Source organism: Amblyomma americanum, chromosome 6 (assembly GCF_052857255.1).
Source record: "Amblyomma americanum isolate KBUSLIRL-KWMA chromosome 6, ASM5285725v1, whole genome shotgun sequence".
Lineage (NCBI taxonomy): Eukaryota > Metazoa > Arthropoda > Arachnida > Ixodida > Ixodidae > Amblyomma > Amblyomma americanum.
The window spans coordinates 10224227-10241319 of record NC_135502.1 but is presented as its reverse complement, the minus strand read 5'-3'; the positions used below and the strand labels follow the sequence as shown (position 1 = coordinate 10241319).

The window sequence follows — 17093 nt, the reverse complement described above, 5'->3', positions numbered from 1 at the left end:
AGGGCCGTCCGAGATTCGCGCCTGTCTTGTGTGTGTCGGCACGTGCCGATCGTGACAGCGCAGCCGTCTGCTGCTAGTAAGCGCTACTGGTGCGGTTTCGCCAGTATGCGAAAGCGTGTTTCGCGCTGCCACTGATATTTCGACGCCATGCAAAGTGGCCGAGTGAGTGTCCGAAGGGGACCACAGAGATGCTCTCGCGCACACAGAAACAAGCGGCAAAGCTCGGCTTGGTTGAAATAAACCCCATTGCATTTGAGGGCAAACAGGGCTGGCCGGAAAACGACCGTCGCAAAGCGCCTGCATGTTGCATGGTTCCTTCGGCGTTCTCTTCGCTCTCGTATTTACAGTGATTCTGAGTGATGCGTTATACGCCACTACAAACGCCACGTTTCATTGCGATAAGTAGGTAGTACGCGGCGCAAGATAGCGTGCGATGCCTTAAGCCACAACAGGTAATTGTGCAGTTGTCTGAAACTGATAAAAAGACAGTGTGCCTTCATAGCTTTGTGAAGACTGCTCAAAGCTGGTTGTAGCTTTTAATCATGCAACGAGATAAACGCAGCATGTCTTCAACTCGCACAGAAATGATAAGCCATATTTGGATGCTCAAACTAGTGAGCATTCTTGAAAAGCAGTAAAACGAAAACTTCCGCGGAATGTGAAGGCAGCGGTTATGCATGCAATTGAAAGCCAGTGGTAGGCTTCTACAGTTGAGCCCTAGAAGTATAGTTGCTTTTGAGTTGAAAGTAGTCCTCATCACAGGGCTTTGTAGAGGAAAGGGGGAAAAAAACAGCATGCATAGTTTTAATAAAAGTAATATCTTTATTTCTGTGAAGCATTGAGGGAGGCTGTGAACAAGAGCTATGCAAGGAATGGCAGCTTGACAATGGACCACAACTCTCTTCTAGGTGACATTAAGGAGGAGGTGTACTGTAAATAAAAAATGCAGTAATTATCACCTCCCTGTAGCTGTAGTCAGTAAAAAAATTTATGCTGAAAGAAGATCCAAAAGGACCATTGCTCATTGCTTAGGTTTAAAAAAATCATTCCATATGGATACAGGCAGAATGCCAGACATTGTTCAGCAAGGAACGAAAGCCTTCATGCTTTTCCTTTGTTCATGCACTGTAGGGTGCCAGATTGAATGTACTTGCAGTAGTGGCAAACTTGGTTCCCCAGAAGGCAGTCAGGAAATGTCCCTGGTCCATAGTTATGCACACACTGTTTCCAGTGAGCTGCAGTCAGTGTGAATGCTTGAATGTCCATTCCAGTCAGCATGCTATGTAGCATTCTTTAATGTGTCATTAAATGCTGCTAAATGCAGGCATTCTGGAGACATTCGTTGTGCCTCTGTTCTGGGGTGAAACTAAATGAATCTATGGTGGTGAAAACATTGTGCATAGTGTGCTGATGCGTGCCAAACCTTGACTTTAAGTTTAACTTTCCAACAGCATTGATATTTAATTAGCCAGGTGGTTCACTTATTTACTCCGGGTGTGTACTATGCAGTAGCCAGCTTGTCTGGTGTCGTACCTTTCGTTTTGGATTTTCATTCTGGTGATTGCCACGTGTACAGCACTGTTGTGACAATAAAAAAAAAAAGAAAACTGAAGGGAAGAAGAGGGGGGAGATGTGACCCGTGTAGAGTAGCACATCTGCCATGCAGCCTCATTTTGGCTACAGCCTTCCAGCTTGCAGCTGCTGTCCAAGCGTAGTAATGACACTGGGAAGGCAGGTGCGCGAACCGGCAGATGTCTGACTGCTTCAGCAGTTGGCAGTAGCATCAGTCAGCGTACCATAATGCTGTGTGTGATGAGGGCTAATGCAAGGGCTCTGCAGCTAATATGAGAGCCGCACCTTGTCATTGATATGCCATCAACGCTCCTTTGTAGTTTTGCTGCTGATTCCACTGCAGAAAGTGCCAGCATTGTTATGGGGGCCTCAGAATTGCTGTAAAAGTCGGCTGTTCGGCAGTATGCAGAGTTTAGTCTTGCTGTTGCTTTGAAGGCTGTTCTATGTGGTTCATTCAGAATGTCCACTTTGATAGCATGAAAGCAAAAAACACTGATGGTGCATTATGACTATCATGATTGCAATGGTTACATCGTTCGTGAATACAGAATCTATGCAGTGACAATCATTAAAAGTGTAGTGGTGTTAGTGTTCCTCACCAACGACTATCGTTTTGTCTGTAATGTTGTTTCTGCAAGTCTGAACAGAACTAAATGTTGGAGAAGCAGTTGTCAGTCTGTGGTAGTGAACCTGCCTAGCCTGTAGGTCCTCATCTTTATCAACAATAGATCTTCAGGGCAGCATTTGAAGGATGAAACTCTAGGGAGGACAGTGGCGGTCTTCTGTTTTTGTTGAGTTCTTTAGTTGAAATAACTGTTCAGTTTCCTCTGTGATATGCAGTTTCCCAGGAGGAATTCTTTGCATTGATGTCGTCTGTCTTCCAGTGTAAACAACTATATGAAGTGCCTAATTTTGTTGACTTCTGCGTGATTTTGTAATGCTGTAGGAGAGTGCCTTGTGCATCAACCTCTAAGACAGGTTTCAACTGGAGTGTTGATGTGTGCTCAAGGCTGCGTGAAAAGATTTATTTCATATTTGACTTAAGTGCATGGTGAGCTTGTTTACTTTCTTGCCCTGCAGACGCATCTGCTGTGGCAGCTGTAGATTATGGGCCAGCTGTGGCTTCTGGGCATCGGCAGCTTGCCTTTTTGCAGGCACATCGAACTGTGCCGTGGCGGCATGACCACAGGCTGTATACTATTTATTTCTAGGTTGCATTGCCAGTGAAGAAATGGTTAGGATCACGCCGTCCCTGAAAAGCAAGAAAGGTATGGTCACTCTTCCTTTTGTATATGCATGGCTGTTTGTTTATGTACATGTGCACCGCCAGCTTTTGAAGTTGTGCAGGGTTGAGGTGCTTTATGTGATAGCTGGAAAAGCGCATACTGCAACGGAGTTTGTGTTGTAAGCAGAGCAAGTGGCCTTCAAATGCATTTATCAGTACAGTTCTCTTCATACCAGACATGCCTTAGTGATCGTGCACGCTGGCAAGAGTAATAGCTTTGACAGTGGTAACAGCTATATGAAAGGTACACTGAGGACGACTCCATCCAATAATTATTGTCAGTAAAAATTAATTCTCTGGCCCCTTTTGGTTGTGTTAGTGTTTGTCTGGCAGCAAAAAAGCCATTTATGGCTGAGAAAATTGAATTTCAAAATTTTCCTGCCACTCGATGCAAACTCATGATGTCCACTTAGAGAAGGACTGGTTACTGCCATTTTGAAGTGAATGGCAGTATACTATAGCCCTTCAGATTCATTCCCTCAATTCAGTGTTGACGCACGCAGTTTGTTGGAAAATCTGCCAGTGATGGCGACACCTGCATTTTGTGTTATGGTCTTTTCCAGCTTCTAAAAGCTCCGTTTTTGGTGGGAATTATTTCTTTATCGTTAGGATGTCGTCTGTCGGTACAGGCTATTTGTTTTCAATGTCCCATTAATGACGTCAGTGTCCCAGATAATGTGAGCCAATTGTTTAAAACATGCTGGCGCTAGTTACGGTAGCATAACTAAAACAGCCTTGTTGGCAGTTGCCTTTAGCACAGAGGTATGCTTGAATTTTTAATTTTCAAAACTACTTTGTCAAAATACTTGGTATCAGAGCCAGTAAAGTTGTGTGCAAGGTTTCTACAAGATTGTTGTAGGATGTCAAAAGACCAAAGTGGTGCACTTACTAAAAGGGAGAGGTTAGTCCTGAGCACTAGTTTACCCGCTGTGAAGGAGCGGTAACATCAGAAGCTGCAGCTGTTAATACGTGCTGATGATAGCTGTAGCTGCTCAAACTTGAGTGTGCTGTTTCGGTGGCCAATGAAGGAGCACCGCTTTCACAATAAAGCTACTGCATTGAAAGTTTTGCCGCATGTGGTTGCTGCTGGAGCTCTACAACTCTCTGATGGACCTTGTTTGCATATCTCCAGTGGTTTAAGACTTGATTACTAATGAATGAGCCAGTTGTAGCAGAATAAGATACTCATGTTTGCTACAGGCTACCACTGACTGCAACTTGTGAACATTTTTTGAAGTCCTTGGCTCATGTTAGCTGGGACGCCCTGCATGTATTTTTAAACACAGGGCCTGAAAAACATTAGTTTAATTTTGTGAACTGCTATAGGTGGCTTACATGTGGCATCACAGATGCCATGAAGAGCTACCGCGGCAGCTCAGTGGTTATGGTGCTCGGCTGCTGACCCGAAAGACACAACTACGATCCAGGCCCCGGTAGTCACATTTCGATGGAGGCGAAATATTGGAGGACCGTGTACTGTGCGATGTCAGTGCAAGTTAAAGAACCCCAGGTGGTCGAAATTATCCGGAGCCCTCCACTACAGCGTCCCTCATAGCCTGGGTCGCTTTGGGATGTTAAACCTCTTAAAACCTAAAAACAGATACCATGAAGGTGCACAACACATAGCTTCTATGGTGCAGGCCATGAGTGGGGAGGGTGATAACTGATAAGTAGATTATAAAATGTACTAGGTTCCTGGTGTGCTCCTGGTTTGCCAGTGTGTCGGCTACTCTGACATCAGTGCAAGCTACCTTTTCAGATATTGGCATAGCCATGAAACTTTGTTTGTTTTCATCAGTGTACTTTTATCACTGCCAGCAGGCAGCCTTAACATTTTTCACTCTCCACACAATGTGAATGCTTGCTAGATGCTACCTGATTGTTTGTGAAGTGTCTTGCGATGTGCTGCCAGTTCTTTGATGTTGTGAACTATTCGCAACAATATATGCACCTCATCTACAAAGTTCTGAGTCATGTAGAAATAGACTTGAGCTGATAGCCAGGTTTCAACATCGCTGTTGCGTATTTTTTTAGGGGGTGTTGGGGGGGGGGGGGGGGGGGGATGCACAGGTGAGCATAGTAAACCGTTCATTTGTAGCTGTACACCAGCGTGCTAGCCTATATGACTTCAACGTCCCTTTTCACCCAAGTTAACACCATGTGGCTGTATTAACATTGTGGTGAAAATCTAGCCACTTCTGCATGCAGAGAGCTTTGAGACTAATAAAGGTAAACTTATAGGAAAACGTACAATACTCTAATGGGTATATCGGATTAAGGAAGGCCTCAGTTATTTGGTTTTAGTAATTCGGGTCACTAAGCCATCCTACATAGCTGCAAGGGAGCCTTCAGTCCTATCTCAAGAGTTTTATGGGATGAAATTATTCTTGCTTGGAAGCATTGAATTGGTATTGATAAGGGCTCCAGCAGTTTTGGTTCAACAGTTGTTACTGATTTGTCGGCAGCTGTTTAGCTACACTTCATCTCAATCTTAGCATGCACAGTATGAGTGGGTGTAGAAAGTCTATTTGAGCTAGCCACTTTCACACGCAAATAGTAGTTTGCAGTCAGGGCAAAGTAGAGAGCTAAAAGGAGTGTTCATGTAATGTGATGCAAGCACATCCAGTGACTAGCATTTGTTTTATACCTTGCTATGTTTCTGGCGTGCGCTTCATCTAGACCTCGAGAAGTAGGTGTGACAATTGCTGGAACTATATACAGTATAATCTCGATGGTACGAAGATGGTTGATACGAATTTATAAAATTTCATAGCCTGAATGGTTCTTTTACAATATGCAGAATTTCAGAAATTCCGAACACTTTCCTGGGACAATACAGATTATGAATGCATGGGGTGTGACTGCACCTTCAAACACACTAAGTGCTACATGCACATCGCCGACGTCGCAATCATCATTCATGTGGTACGCATCGTGAGAAGTGAGTGGCCACGCATGGCCTGCACATCACATGCCAGTCGTGTGGTACACACGACAAGCAGTGAGCACTGTTAGCATGCGACTGAAAATAAATCCCACCAGCCATGAACAGACCTGTGTGAATGCATTTCCCGTTCTTTTGTTCTTTTTTGCTGATGTGAATTTCAGATGATGCGAATATTTTTCATGGCTCTGTGAGATTTTTGTCATTGATATGCTACTTTAGCATGCATACTAATTGCGCAGCTTTGCATGCAGGGAGCGAAACTGAGTGTTAGTGATTACCCCACTGAAGAAACTAATTTTTTTCACTCCTGTAAGGGCATAGCATAGTTTTGATATTTAACTGCTTCTTGAGTGTGTATCAGGTGGCTTCACATGTAGCAATACCTACCTTTCCTTTCCTAAATTAATTTTCTCTTCCTTTCTGATTGGACGAGACCACTGGCTCCGGTGACCTCAAGCATGAGCTTTGATTGTTGTGAGCTGGCATGTTAAGCTGGCATTCTTTTCTTCAGAGCAGGCCATTTATTCGTGAAAAACCATAGAGTGCCCACATAATTTTTTTTTTTTTCCATGCACTTATGTGCTACGGCATCATGAAGGACACTACTACATCACAGTTGTTACAAAAATATGAATGACAAAGGGTTTTGAGGTGCTAATTGGTGGGAAATATTATAATTGTGTACTAGAATAAAACAGGTTATACAATCTTGTGGCTGAATCTAGGCAAAAAGTGTAGACCCAGGTTCAGCGGCTCTAATCTGTTGTGCATTCAAAATCTGGAGGTGGCTGTGACCCATGAGGTGTGCGGAAGGAACGGATACACAAATGGGCTGATCTGTTTTGATGCACAAAGTTGACTTTATTGAGTAGATCCACACTCTTTCCTTCTCTCAATCTATCTTCACAGGAGCTATCTGGAACAAGAACCCTGTGAATTTCCCTTGGTGGGAGGTGGAACTGGTCTTCAGGGTCACAGGACAGGGTCGTCTGGGTGCTGATGGACTTGTGAGTGTTTCAACAACTTTTTCTTTTTTTCTCCTCCTCTGAACTGGAGAACACATCTTCCTGTTGGCTAGGGGCCAGACTGCCTCTTGAGGGAGCTCATAGCTGGCATTGAAGAGCCATGTTTGTCATTACTTTTGGTTTGAACTTGCAGAAGTAGTGTGAAGTTTTTCTCCTGCTGGAAGGTTCTGTAGTGAACAAGTGTATTTTGCTATTTCCACATTTCCTCAATCTTCAGCTTTGCTAAGGGGAAGCAGTATATATTTAAATAAATGAAAAATGTTGTGCATGCAAAATAAAAGGTTCTGCACTTGTGAATTGGAGCACCATCTAAATGTGGTAATGTTACAAAACTGCTAAATGACTTTTAGTGAACCAAAGCTGAGCTTTGTGCAGGTTGGAACTTTAGAGACGAGGCTGGTGAGGTGAACACTAGACAAACAGGACGTGCGCTGAGTAACTTTGAAGATAGACGCTGAGTGACTTCAGCATTGCTGCATTGTCTGCATCTGCAGTGAATGTATTAATTAGAAGCACATCGCAACAACGTCATAGTTCATCAGTCATTTCATTGGTACTTGTACCATTTTGTATTTTTCAGAGTCGAACTGAGTTATAAATATATTTAAATTATTGCAGTGATTATTTGTCAAATACCATTAGGACAGTTCCTGTCAGTATGACTGTATCAGCGCTCATCACTGTTGGGTGGTGTGAGCTGTGTGTGTGACATGAAAGAAATTTTGCATCATACAGTGACACCACTGTTGCTCCAGATAAGGTGCGCCATCCTGATAAAAATTGGGAAAATTGTGCCGAACTGCTCCAAGCTCGGTTTTCGAAATGGGTAGTGCCATGTTCCAGCTATCCAAGCAGTATCCGGATAGTTGTCACTGCCGATTCAAATGGTTAAGGTCTATTGGAGCCCACTTGTAACGAACATGCATCATGCTGTATTCTTTCCCTATTTTCCTCAGTTTGCAGTAAATGGACAAAAACAAATTTTGCAATGCAGACTTTCATGATGTACTTTTCATACTACTATATATGCATGCGCGAGCTCTCATGGGTCCGGTGAAATCTCTGCATGCATTTTCAAGTCGCTGCTCGCCTCTCTCACTTAAAAAACATGAGCACTACGCGCATTGAAATGGAGGCCGATCAACACCCTCAGGCTTGCATGTTTATTGTGTCTACCTTTCATCAGCGTGCTTCAGACTGGCCAGCCAATTAGGCCTAGCATGAGTCAAACGAATGAAGGTTGCATTTTATTGCGACGCAGATATATAATTTGGTTGCACACGCGCAGATATGGTGATGTCTGCGTGTACGAACATCACATTTCCCTGAATATCATCTTATCTGTCTGTAGCCATGAATTTTTTTTTGAGGAGGAGCCCAAGGTAATTTCTTATAGCTAAGGTGGGGAGGGGGGGTGAATTTGATTTCAGGGGGAGCTCGGGCCAGTAGCATCACTGATCATATGTCCACACCAGCAGGCATGATTGAGTCATGCCTAATGCCACTGTATGTTTATGCACTAGTGTTTCTTTTTTATCTGACCCACCCTTGGCATTGACCAACCATCTCACTTGGATGTGTTGATTGATGCATGTAGTATATATTGCGCTCTTGCATGGCTACTTTGTGGAATGGCTAGGCTTCCAAGCTACACAATGTGTTGATATATACTAATTCAGTCTTGTGGTAGCCTTTGACAGTGTGTCCTTAGAGGAATCTGCTGGCAAGGTTGCTAGTGCTGAACCTACCTGTATTGAAGTGTTGGTTTGTTTTTGAATGACATTATAGTCATTCTGCTTTTAAGTGCTATTGAGAAATAATGCTATGGATCAAAAGCTCTATTACTGTTTGTAATTGAATTTTTTCATAGGAAAATGCTCGTTACTACCAGTAACTTTGGTAGTTTTTCTTACTAACAACCCTGTGCAGTTATATTAGTGCCCATGACTTTTTTTCCCTTCCTTGACTATTGTTTGGTTCTTGCAATTGCTTAGCTATGTTGCAAGCATGTCAGGCAGTGGCAGCACAGGTAATAAAGGAGACTGCTGGAATCTTCTTGTCACTTTGCACAGGCATTCTGGTACACAAACCAAAAGCAGGCCGAGGGTCCCGTTTTTGGCTGCAGCGACAAATGGATTGGTTTGGCCCTATTCTTCGACTCTTTCGACAACGATGGAAAGGTCAGTGCTTGCCCTTTTTTTTCTTCACCCCCACTCTTTCTCCGTGGGTGACACATCCTGAAATGTGTCACATTTGCATGCCATTGTGTTTTCATTCTCATGGCCATTGTGAGGCTGCTTAGTAATTTAGCAAAATTCAGTTCCTTTTCACTGGGTACAGGGGTTTGGGAAGCTAGAGTAACAGTGCCTGCCAATGATCTATCACTGAGAGGGTTTCTCTATGCAAGGCCTCAACCATCCCTTTTTTTTTGCCATGCTAGTTTTTACTGGCACCCTAGTTCTAGAGGGTACTGGAAACCAGACATGTCTGTATGGAGCTGTTTATGAGAAATTTTTGTGGTTCAAAAAAAAAAATGCCATTGCTACAACTGCCTATGAAATTGACCTAGCATATTAGCTTGCGAACAAGTTCAGGCTTTTGTTGACATGGTAGTTTCTGTAGTACTTTATAAGAGTGGTAACCTTCATCTGAAAAACCTGCAAGTCTTGACATTGCTAAAATGTTATTGTATTTGAGCTGTGCTTCAAAAGTTCACACATCTTTTTCTCTTTTTGTGGCTTTTTTGTCAAGTTGGTACAGGAAAATCTTAGGAATTTGAACTCGCTTAATTCAAACTTCTGGGTTATTGGAACTGGCTCTAGAGTCAGTCAATCACTCATGTGTTTTATTTTTATTAGAAAATGATTAGGGTTTGCCCCAGGGAAAAAAGTGGAAACAATTTCCACTTGAAACAACCCGAGTCCCCTGTATACATGGCTTGCAGTGTGAGGGGACGCATGTACATAAAAAAAATAATAACACTGATTTCATGACAGAAAGACTCCAGTAGTTCTACCACATGAGCATATTCTATGGTTAATTCGAACACATTGGCGAGCCAGCCTGCCTCAAGACAGCCAAGCACTACAGTGTAGCGACTTGCCTTTGGCCCAGTAGCAAACAACCTTATGGTAGTAACCTCAACTACCAATCACGCAACTGCCTTGAGTACGCAGTTATTGGAGTACTGCTGGTGCTGTATCATGGTCGGCTCATCTTTTTACTGCCTATGACCAGCTGCTGTTGGTGTGTGTCGGATGTCACCAACTGTGTTCTTGGTACCAAATGAGCACTACGCACATCGCCCTGCATCTTAATGACAAGTCAGGATGGCTGTCATGGCCATGTGCCCCTTTTCGCATCAACAACACAATGAGGGATCGGTTTAGTTTAGCGGCAGTAGGGAAAGTGTCAGTGTGCAGCAATTACTTTTAGTACCAGCGTGAGTTGGGGTGATCTGGCAAGTGCTGAGCAGCCGCATATGTGCAAAAGGTGTAAAAAATGCTGAGCACGTCACCAGCATGGTTACCCCATCTAACAGCGGGGTTACCCTGCCAAACAACCCTTTGTTCTAATTAAGCTCTTTTCATTCAAAACTCTGCATGATTTGAACAAATTTTGGGTTTACTTCGAGTTTGAAATATGTAGGTTTGATTGAGAATTTTGAACTGAAGAATATAAATAGCCCAGATATGTTGAATCTGGATATCTTGAATTATTGGCTATATGGAACACACTTATTTTTCTCTTGAAAATCCTGTGTACAAGTATAGAAAAGGCTCGCTATATATTGAACTACAGTTTCGCCTGCTGTTCGGTATATCGAACTTTCCTCCGCACCCCTGCCAATGGCGCTTCTCCTAATAGCGCTCTTAGAGCACTTTCCGTGCGCATAGATTGGTTGGCTGTGCGGACTTCGAGCTCCTCTTGGCAGTGCTAGTGATGTGAAACTGCTTGGCGAGATGAACGTGAAGTTTTGCAAATTTTGCGCAGTTGCAAACGCTGATAGGTGTGTCACTGGTCTTTGCATTTTCTCACCAGAAAACCTCTCACTGTTCCGGTGCTGTCTTGTTTTGCTTGGTTCTGCCCATGTGATTTTTCTGTTTTTATTTGGGCAAAACTGCGCTAACTGTGCACTCATCATGCGCTATTTCCTGTTAGTGTAGTGGCACCTCTTCACACGCGACAATGCTGCTTGTGAGGAGGCTCCGCTGTTACTGCGTCGCACCAAGATATTCGCACTTGGTGCCTTGGACAGCACAGCCATGTGCGGCAGGCAGAGGTGCAGCATTGGCAAATATACTAGATTAGCATGTAATAACGTGGCTCCGATTAAACGCTTTTGTGCATTCGACGAGTAAGCCACAGCAATTCTATCAGCTGCATGAGCAGTTAACACCTCTTTGTGGGATAGTTGGTGCATAGTTGAATTGATGAAAAAAAATTTTAGCCAAACCATTAGTGCAATTAGCGCCCGTGTCTCGTCTTTATTTTTTCTTGTGGTGTGCATGGTTTGGCGCAAATTTTTTTTCACCAATTCATGCATGAGCAAACTTGAAGACCTTAGTCTCCAACAATGGGTAATCAAGAGGACGGCGGTGGTGGGTCGGTGGCCAAAGATATAGGCAGCCGGCCGGACCGGTGGATGGCAAAACCTCTGCCACCCGCCGTGTGGAGAACCCTGGACCAAATTTGAAAATTAAATTTTACTGCTCACAGACTGTTCCCCCAGTGAATGTTCTGTGCTTTGTGAATTAGTACTGTGTTTTTCAGGCAGCCTGTCCTGAGATATGGTTCTTTGCCAATTCTAAGAGCTCATTTTCATCACCTTTAGCAGCAAGGCTCTCTTCTTTCTAGAATTGTCATTACACCTGCAGAGTGGAAAGGCTGGGAAGTGCTAACTTTCAACCATTGTTAAAAGGGTTTAGAGTTTGTTGATGAATTTTTCACTGGCAGTTGTTTATAGCATTTTTAGAGTAAACACAAAGTGCACGGGCCATACTGTGACTAGTTGTGCTTGCCCCTACCGAAAACTGATTGGCCAGAATTGGTGTGCTTGTCTATAAAGGCAACACCTTTCTTTTTGTTTTTGTTGACAGCACAACAACCCTTACATCATGGGCATGGTCAACGACGGCACCAAGACATACGAGCACGAAAGGTGGGCTTTAAAGATTTAGAGGTTTTTGCATCTGGCAGGGATTGGACTTTTCCTGCGACAGGCAGGGAAATAGAGCAACGGTGGCCTGCTTGCTGCTTGCTTTGTAGGGCATGACAGGGGTGATACGTCATGCATTATGCATTTTAATTTGGACAGCCTTGTTTTCTTGGTGGTATGGTTGATTATATGACTGAGTAAATAAGCATCTCCTAGAGGCAGAGATTTTCTCAGTGGAATTCCTGAGTGAATGAAGGCTGAATTAAAATGTCAAAATTATTCTCAATCCTTGTGCAGTCGTCTACTCACTGCACGTCTTGTAGTTCAGCTTGACCTTTAGTATCCTTGTAAATGTCACAGGAGCCCACAGCAAAATTTGAAAGCAGTGCAATGCAGAATTGCATTCATTTTGTGCAGGAGTGAATTCCAAGGGAAAAAAGTTATCTAATGGTGATGAAACCTATTAATATTGTCACAGAGGTAGTATAAGAACAGTGCAGATTTTAGGGCACGTTTGTAAGCATCAGGCTGCTGCTTCAGTCAAAGTTAGTTCAGAGTCAGTACCTTGTGTGGCCAATTCTTTTGCTTCTAGTACTGCTTGCTCAGTGAGCAATCTGCAACTGTGCCCGCAGAGAGTGAATGTGTGGTCATTCCAGTTTTGTGGGCGAGTTGATATGGATTTTTTGTTGTAAAAGAAAAGCAAACAGGCACCAAACTATATACAGAATGGAAAGGTGCTGTCTCGTGTGGACCCTACTGACTTGCACACATAATGGATCCATACCACTTCAGTTGCATTTCAACCGCCGCGGTGGCTCAGCGGTTACGGTGCTCGACTGCTGACCCGAAAGACGAGGGTTCGATCCCAGCCGCAGCGATCGAATTTCGATGGAGGCGAAATTATAGAGGGCCGTGTACTGTGTGATGTCAGTGCACGTTAAAGAACCCCAGGTGGTCGAAATTTCCGGAGACCTTCACTACGGCGTCCCTCATAGCCTGAGTCGCTTTGGGACGTTGAACCCCATAAACCATAAACCAATCGTTTGCAGTAATGGTCTCGTGCTTTTTCACCAAGAGTGCTGCTTAAGTTTTTTTTTGTGTGTGTGTGTGTGTGTGTGCAGAAGTTTTGCAATGGTTATGAATGAATACTTGTTTCCTGCAGTGACGGTGTGAACCAGCAGTTGGGCGGTTGCCAGCGGGATTTCCGCAACAAGCCCTTCCCCGTGCGTGCAAAAATAGAGTACTACCAGAACGTCCTCACGGTGAGCTCTTTCCTACTGCTTCTTTATTACTCATCTTGCAGCAGTTTTACTACATTCTGGACAGAGTTTATAAATTTATAGGTGGGGTGTAGGCGGCACTGGTTCATTTTATGTAACCTCAATTGTCATCACGGACATAAGTCCAGCTGTATCTTCTGTTGGACAAAGACCTCTCCCATTGACCTCTAATTACTGTAATTGGCGATTGTATATCTGCCACCCAACTTGCCAGTGTGTGTCAGCCGCCCAGAAGCGCGTGCCAGCCACCTAGTCAGTGTCTTTTGGTTTTCCTGCTGGAGCCCTTTATTGTAGAACGTACCAATGCAGTCTTTAGATGCCTTGTTTGATGCCTTGTCCAGTGGCTGAAGAATAGGTGTCAATCTGCCTGTAATGATGACCAGGAAAAAATTGAGAATGAAAATTGGTTTTTGAGAAAAGGAAATAGCGCAGTAATTGTCTCACATCTTGGTGGACACCCAAACCACTCTATAAGGGAAGGGAGGAGGGTGGGAGTGAAAGAAGAGGTGGCCATTGTAAATGGCTCAGGAATAATTTCCACCACCTGGGGATCTTTAATGTGCACCCACATCACACAGCACACAGGATGAGGTCACTGCCAGCATTCACATCTAGCATTCGCTACCACTCTTTTTACATGGTTGGTGATGTGGCCCTGAAAGGAGTCCAGGATGAGCATGCTGCGGGGCTTTAGCAATGCACCCGCACACCGAGACGAAACCACTCAAGGAAAGTTCTGTAATTAAAAAAAAAACCTTTTAATTCACCCGAATGATATCTTTAGGTGGAAGCTTTTCCTTTGTCAGATTGTTTTCCTCTTGAACAGAACAAAGAGTGGTAGCTTGTGCCCATCTGCCATACAGCAGATGACCGTTAAATAGTTATGCATGTTGCCCATTGTCAGCAGGAGAAAGTGGCACTCCCCTTTCCCGGACATAGCCCTCTTACTAGGCAATCAGACTGGAGTTTGGTGGGCATCGCAGTTGACCAAGCAGGAATAAATGTTTTGCCTTCAGTCACTCACATAGCGCAGAAACATGCTCCATTTTTCTTTGTGCGTTTTGAGCAACCTATGACATATGGTCGCGCATTGCCTTAGGCTCAGGCTGTCCCGCTCCATGAAGCTTGTGACCTATTTACTGGGCACTTTAAATTCAGTGCACAGGCTGCACATGTCCGCCACGACCGTGCATGCCATCTCTTATATGTTGTAACGTGCTGAGGCTCTTGCTTCTTTGATGGTGGATGCTATCTTGAACTGCCTGAACGTGAAAGGAACAGCTTGCAGCAGCACATGCAAAGATCTTGCTTCTTTCTTTTCTCTACCCCCTCATGCATTTTTCTGAAGCATCAAACTTCTGCTGTGCTGCAACATTGTTTTGTAGTGATGGCTACATTGCAGTAGCATTTCGAGCCTTCAGTGTGGCGGCACCGCCACCCCGTGGCTGCGCCGCCATGCTGTCACATCGTTGGTGACGTGGTGCGGAGCAGCTGCTGGCGGCACGGTGCCTTGGCTGATCATGTGGTTCGTCACCTGGTTGGTCACCGGTCACGTGACCAGTCACATGGTGCGAAGCAGCTGCTGCTGCCGGCGGCGTGCCGCACCGGCAAAACCGAGCTGCCACAGCTGTGCGCATGTGCCGTGTCAAGTGGGACGAAGATGAAGAAGGAACGCCCAGTGAAACGGAGCGGCGATAGACTGACTTTACAATTCAACTGAGCAAGTTCCACTCGGCCAGCTGTAGCTACCGCGTCACTCCAGGTTTAACCAGAGTTAAACCACCGCTAATTTTTTTTCTACTTTGCATAGAGAAATAGAGAATGACTTGCCACTTGGAAGTTGTTCTGTATAGTCGCCAAGGTTGCGGAGGTATCGGTTGTGTAGTGGCGTAAACCAGACACAACACTGTTAGCGACTGTCACCTCGGCAAATCTGTATGCAGAAATGGTAAAAAAGGCACATGAAAGCACAGGCGAACGCTTTTGGACACATGTGCCCGATCACATGGTTTAGGCAGGTCCCTGCGAATTACTGCCAGTTTTTCCTTGCAACACCCACAATTTGTCAATAAAGCGTTTTATTATATGAAAACAAAAATTTAGGGCATATCAGTATAAGTCTGTTTTTTAAGCAGACCTACTTTCGTTCCATGTCTGACAAGTGTTGCGGAATAATACACGCTTGGGGCTTGCTACTACCCGTTGCTCGGTAGCAACTACTTCTGACATAGCATATAGACCCGCCGCGGTGGCTTAGTGGTTAGGGCGCTCGGCTGCTGATCCAACCCGGTTCGAACCCGACCGCGGCGGCTGCGTTTTTATGGAGGCAAAACACTACGGCGCCCATGTGCTGTGCGATGTCAGTGCACATTAAAGATCCCCAGGTGGTCGAAATTATTCCAGAGCCCTCCACTAGGGTACCTCTCTCTTCCTTTCTTCTTTCACTCCCGCCTTTATCCCTTCCCTTAAGGTGCAGTTCTGGTGTCCAACAATAGATACTGCGCCATTTCCTTTCTCCAAAAACCAATTATTATTATTATTGCATATAGGCAGACGTCCCCCCTTTGTGTCTGTGTTCGTAGTGCTTGCGTTATTCACAATGATTATAGGCCAACCATACGATTCTGTGTATTGGTTGACTTCGATTATGACTTCGAAAGTTGGCCCCCAACTTTTGAAGGTTATTTTTCAAAAAAAAAATATGACTTAAAATTGACAATATATATGGTAACCCCCTCTCATGCAAGCTGCACCTACCAATCCCTGCAAGTTTCCTAATCTCCTCTACCCACCTGACTCTGCCACCTCCTGCTACATTTGCCTTCCCTGTGAATCCACATTGTTGCCCTCTGGGACCCTCAGTTGTCTCGGTTCATGCAGCAGCATATCTAGCTTTCAGTGCACGTCTTTTCTGTTGCACATTAGCTGTGGCTGGTTGTGAGCCTAAAATTTGAGTTATGCTTGGGTGTGCTTGTTTTCAGGTGCTCTTCCACAGCGGCAACACCAACAATGATGGTGACTATGAAATGTGCTTCCGGGCAGAGAATGTGTTCCTCCCCCAGAATGGCTACTTTGGAGTCTCTGCTGCAACAGGAGGACTGGCAGGTGCGTAGCAACTGCAGTGCATTGCACGCACCTAATCGTAGGGGTCATGTGCGCAATTCTTTCTCAAGTCCTTGTCTCTCTTTTTGCACCTGACGTGGCCTTAGAAAACTTGATTCTAGCACACCCAGCGCAGTGTCTCTGTAGATGTTTGGTCTGCTTCCAAGCACAAAGTAGCAGGCTCATTTTCTAGCAGCAGCAGCCACATTTCGATCACAATGTTATTGGAAAGTGCCCACATACTGGCATTTTTCTGCATGATGGACTCTCAGCATCTGCACAAAAAGTTCAGAGAAGCCTGTCACATGGTTGGCACGGTTTCATTTCTCCTTTGCGTTGCCCACGCTGAATGCAGCGAGGTTGGGCAGGCGGGTGTCGAGGCCTGTGTTTTTTTCATAAGCTTTTTTCTTGTCTTTTATGACCAAAGATTACTTTCTCGATCATAACAAATTGTGACTGCCGAACATGGTTGCCGGGAAACAACCGCAGCAGTGAACACGGATCTCGCCTTCACTCGTTCCGCTATCCTCCACAAGTCCAGCTTTCATGCGTGCCATGTCTGTTGTCATAGTATAGCCAAAAACAAGAGTATTGCTGGCCACCAGCATGTTCATAGCAAATCGTTGACTTTGTTGTGGCACGGGTGCTGCACTTTGTTTTCTGACCTGCGAAGACACAGTGACTTAACATTATCATGGGCATGCATTTGCCACATGCTTGCTGT

At 44.6% G+C, this 17093-nt stretch overlaps 2 protein-coding genes across 2 annotated transcripts in view; one reads left to right on the top strand and one right to left on the bottom strand.

The window, feature by feature from the left end:
- The window catches only part of ergic53 (lectin, mannose binding protein ergic53), a 30977-nt gene that overhangs the window by 585 nt on the left and 13299 nt on the right, over positions 1-17093 (top strand). Inside the window, exons 2-7 of the mRNA XM_077668511.1 lie at positions 2784-2840; positions 6714-6811; positions 8902-9009; positions 11929-11990; positions 13150-13249; positions 16249-16372. Coding sequence (XP_077524637.1) covers positions 2784-2840; positions 6714-6811; positions 8902-9009; positions 11929-11990; positions 13150-13249; positions 16249-16372 — 549 coding nt within the window. The remainder of the gene's footprint in view (positions 1-2783; positions 2841-6713; positions 6812-8901; positions 9010-11928; positions 11991-13149; positions 13250-16248; positions 16373-17093) is intronic.
- LOC144136287 (solute carrier family 22 member 6-like) overlaps positions 13778-17093 on the bottom strand; it is a 44691-nt gene continuing 41375 nt past the window's right edge. The window contains exon 11 of the mRNA XM_077668510.1: positions 13778-15200. Within this exon, the coding sequence (XP_077524636.1) occupies positions 15187-15200 (14 nt within the window). The 3' untranslated portion in view covers positions 13778-15186. The remainder of the gene's footprint in view (positions 15201-17093) is intronic.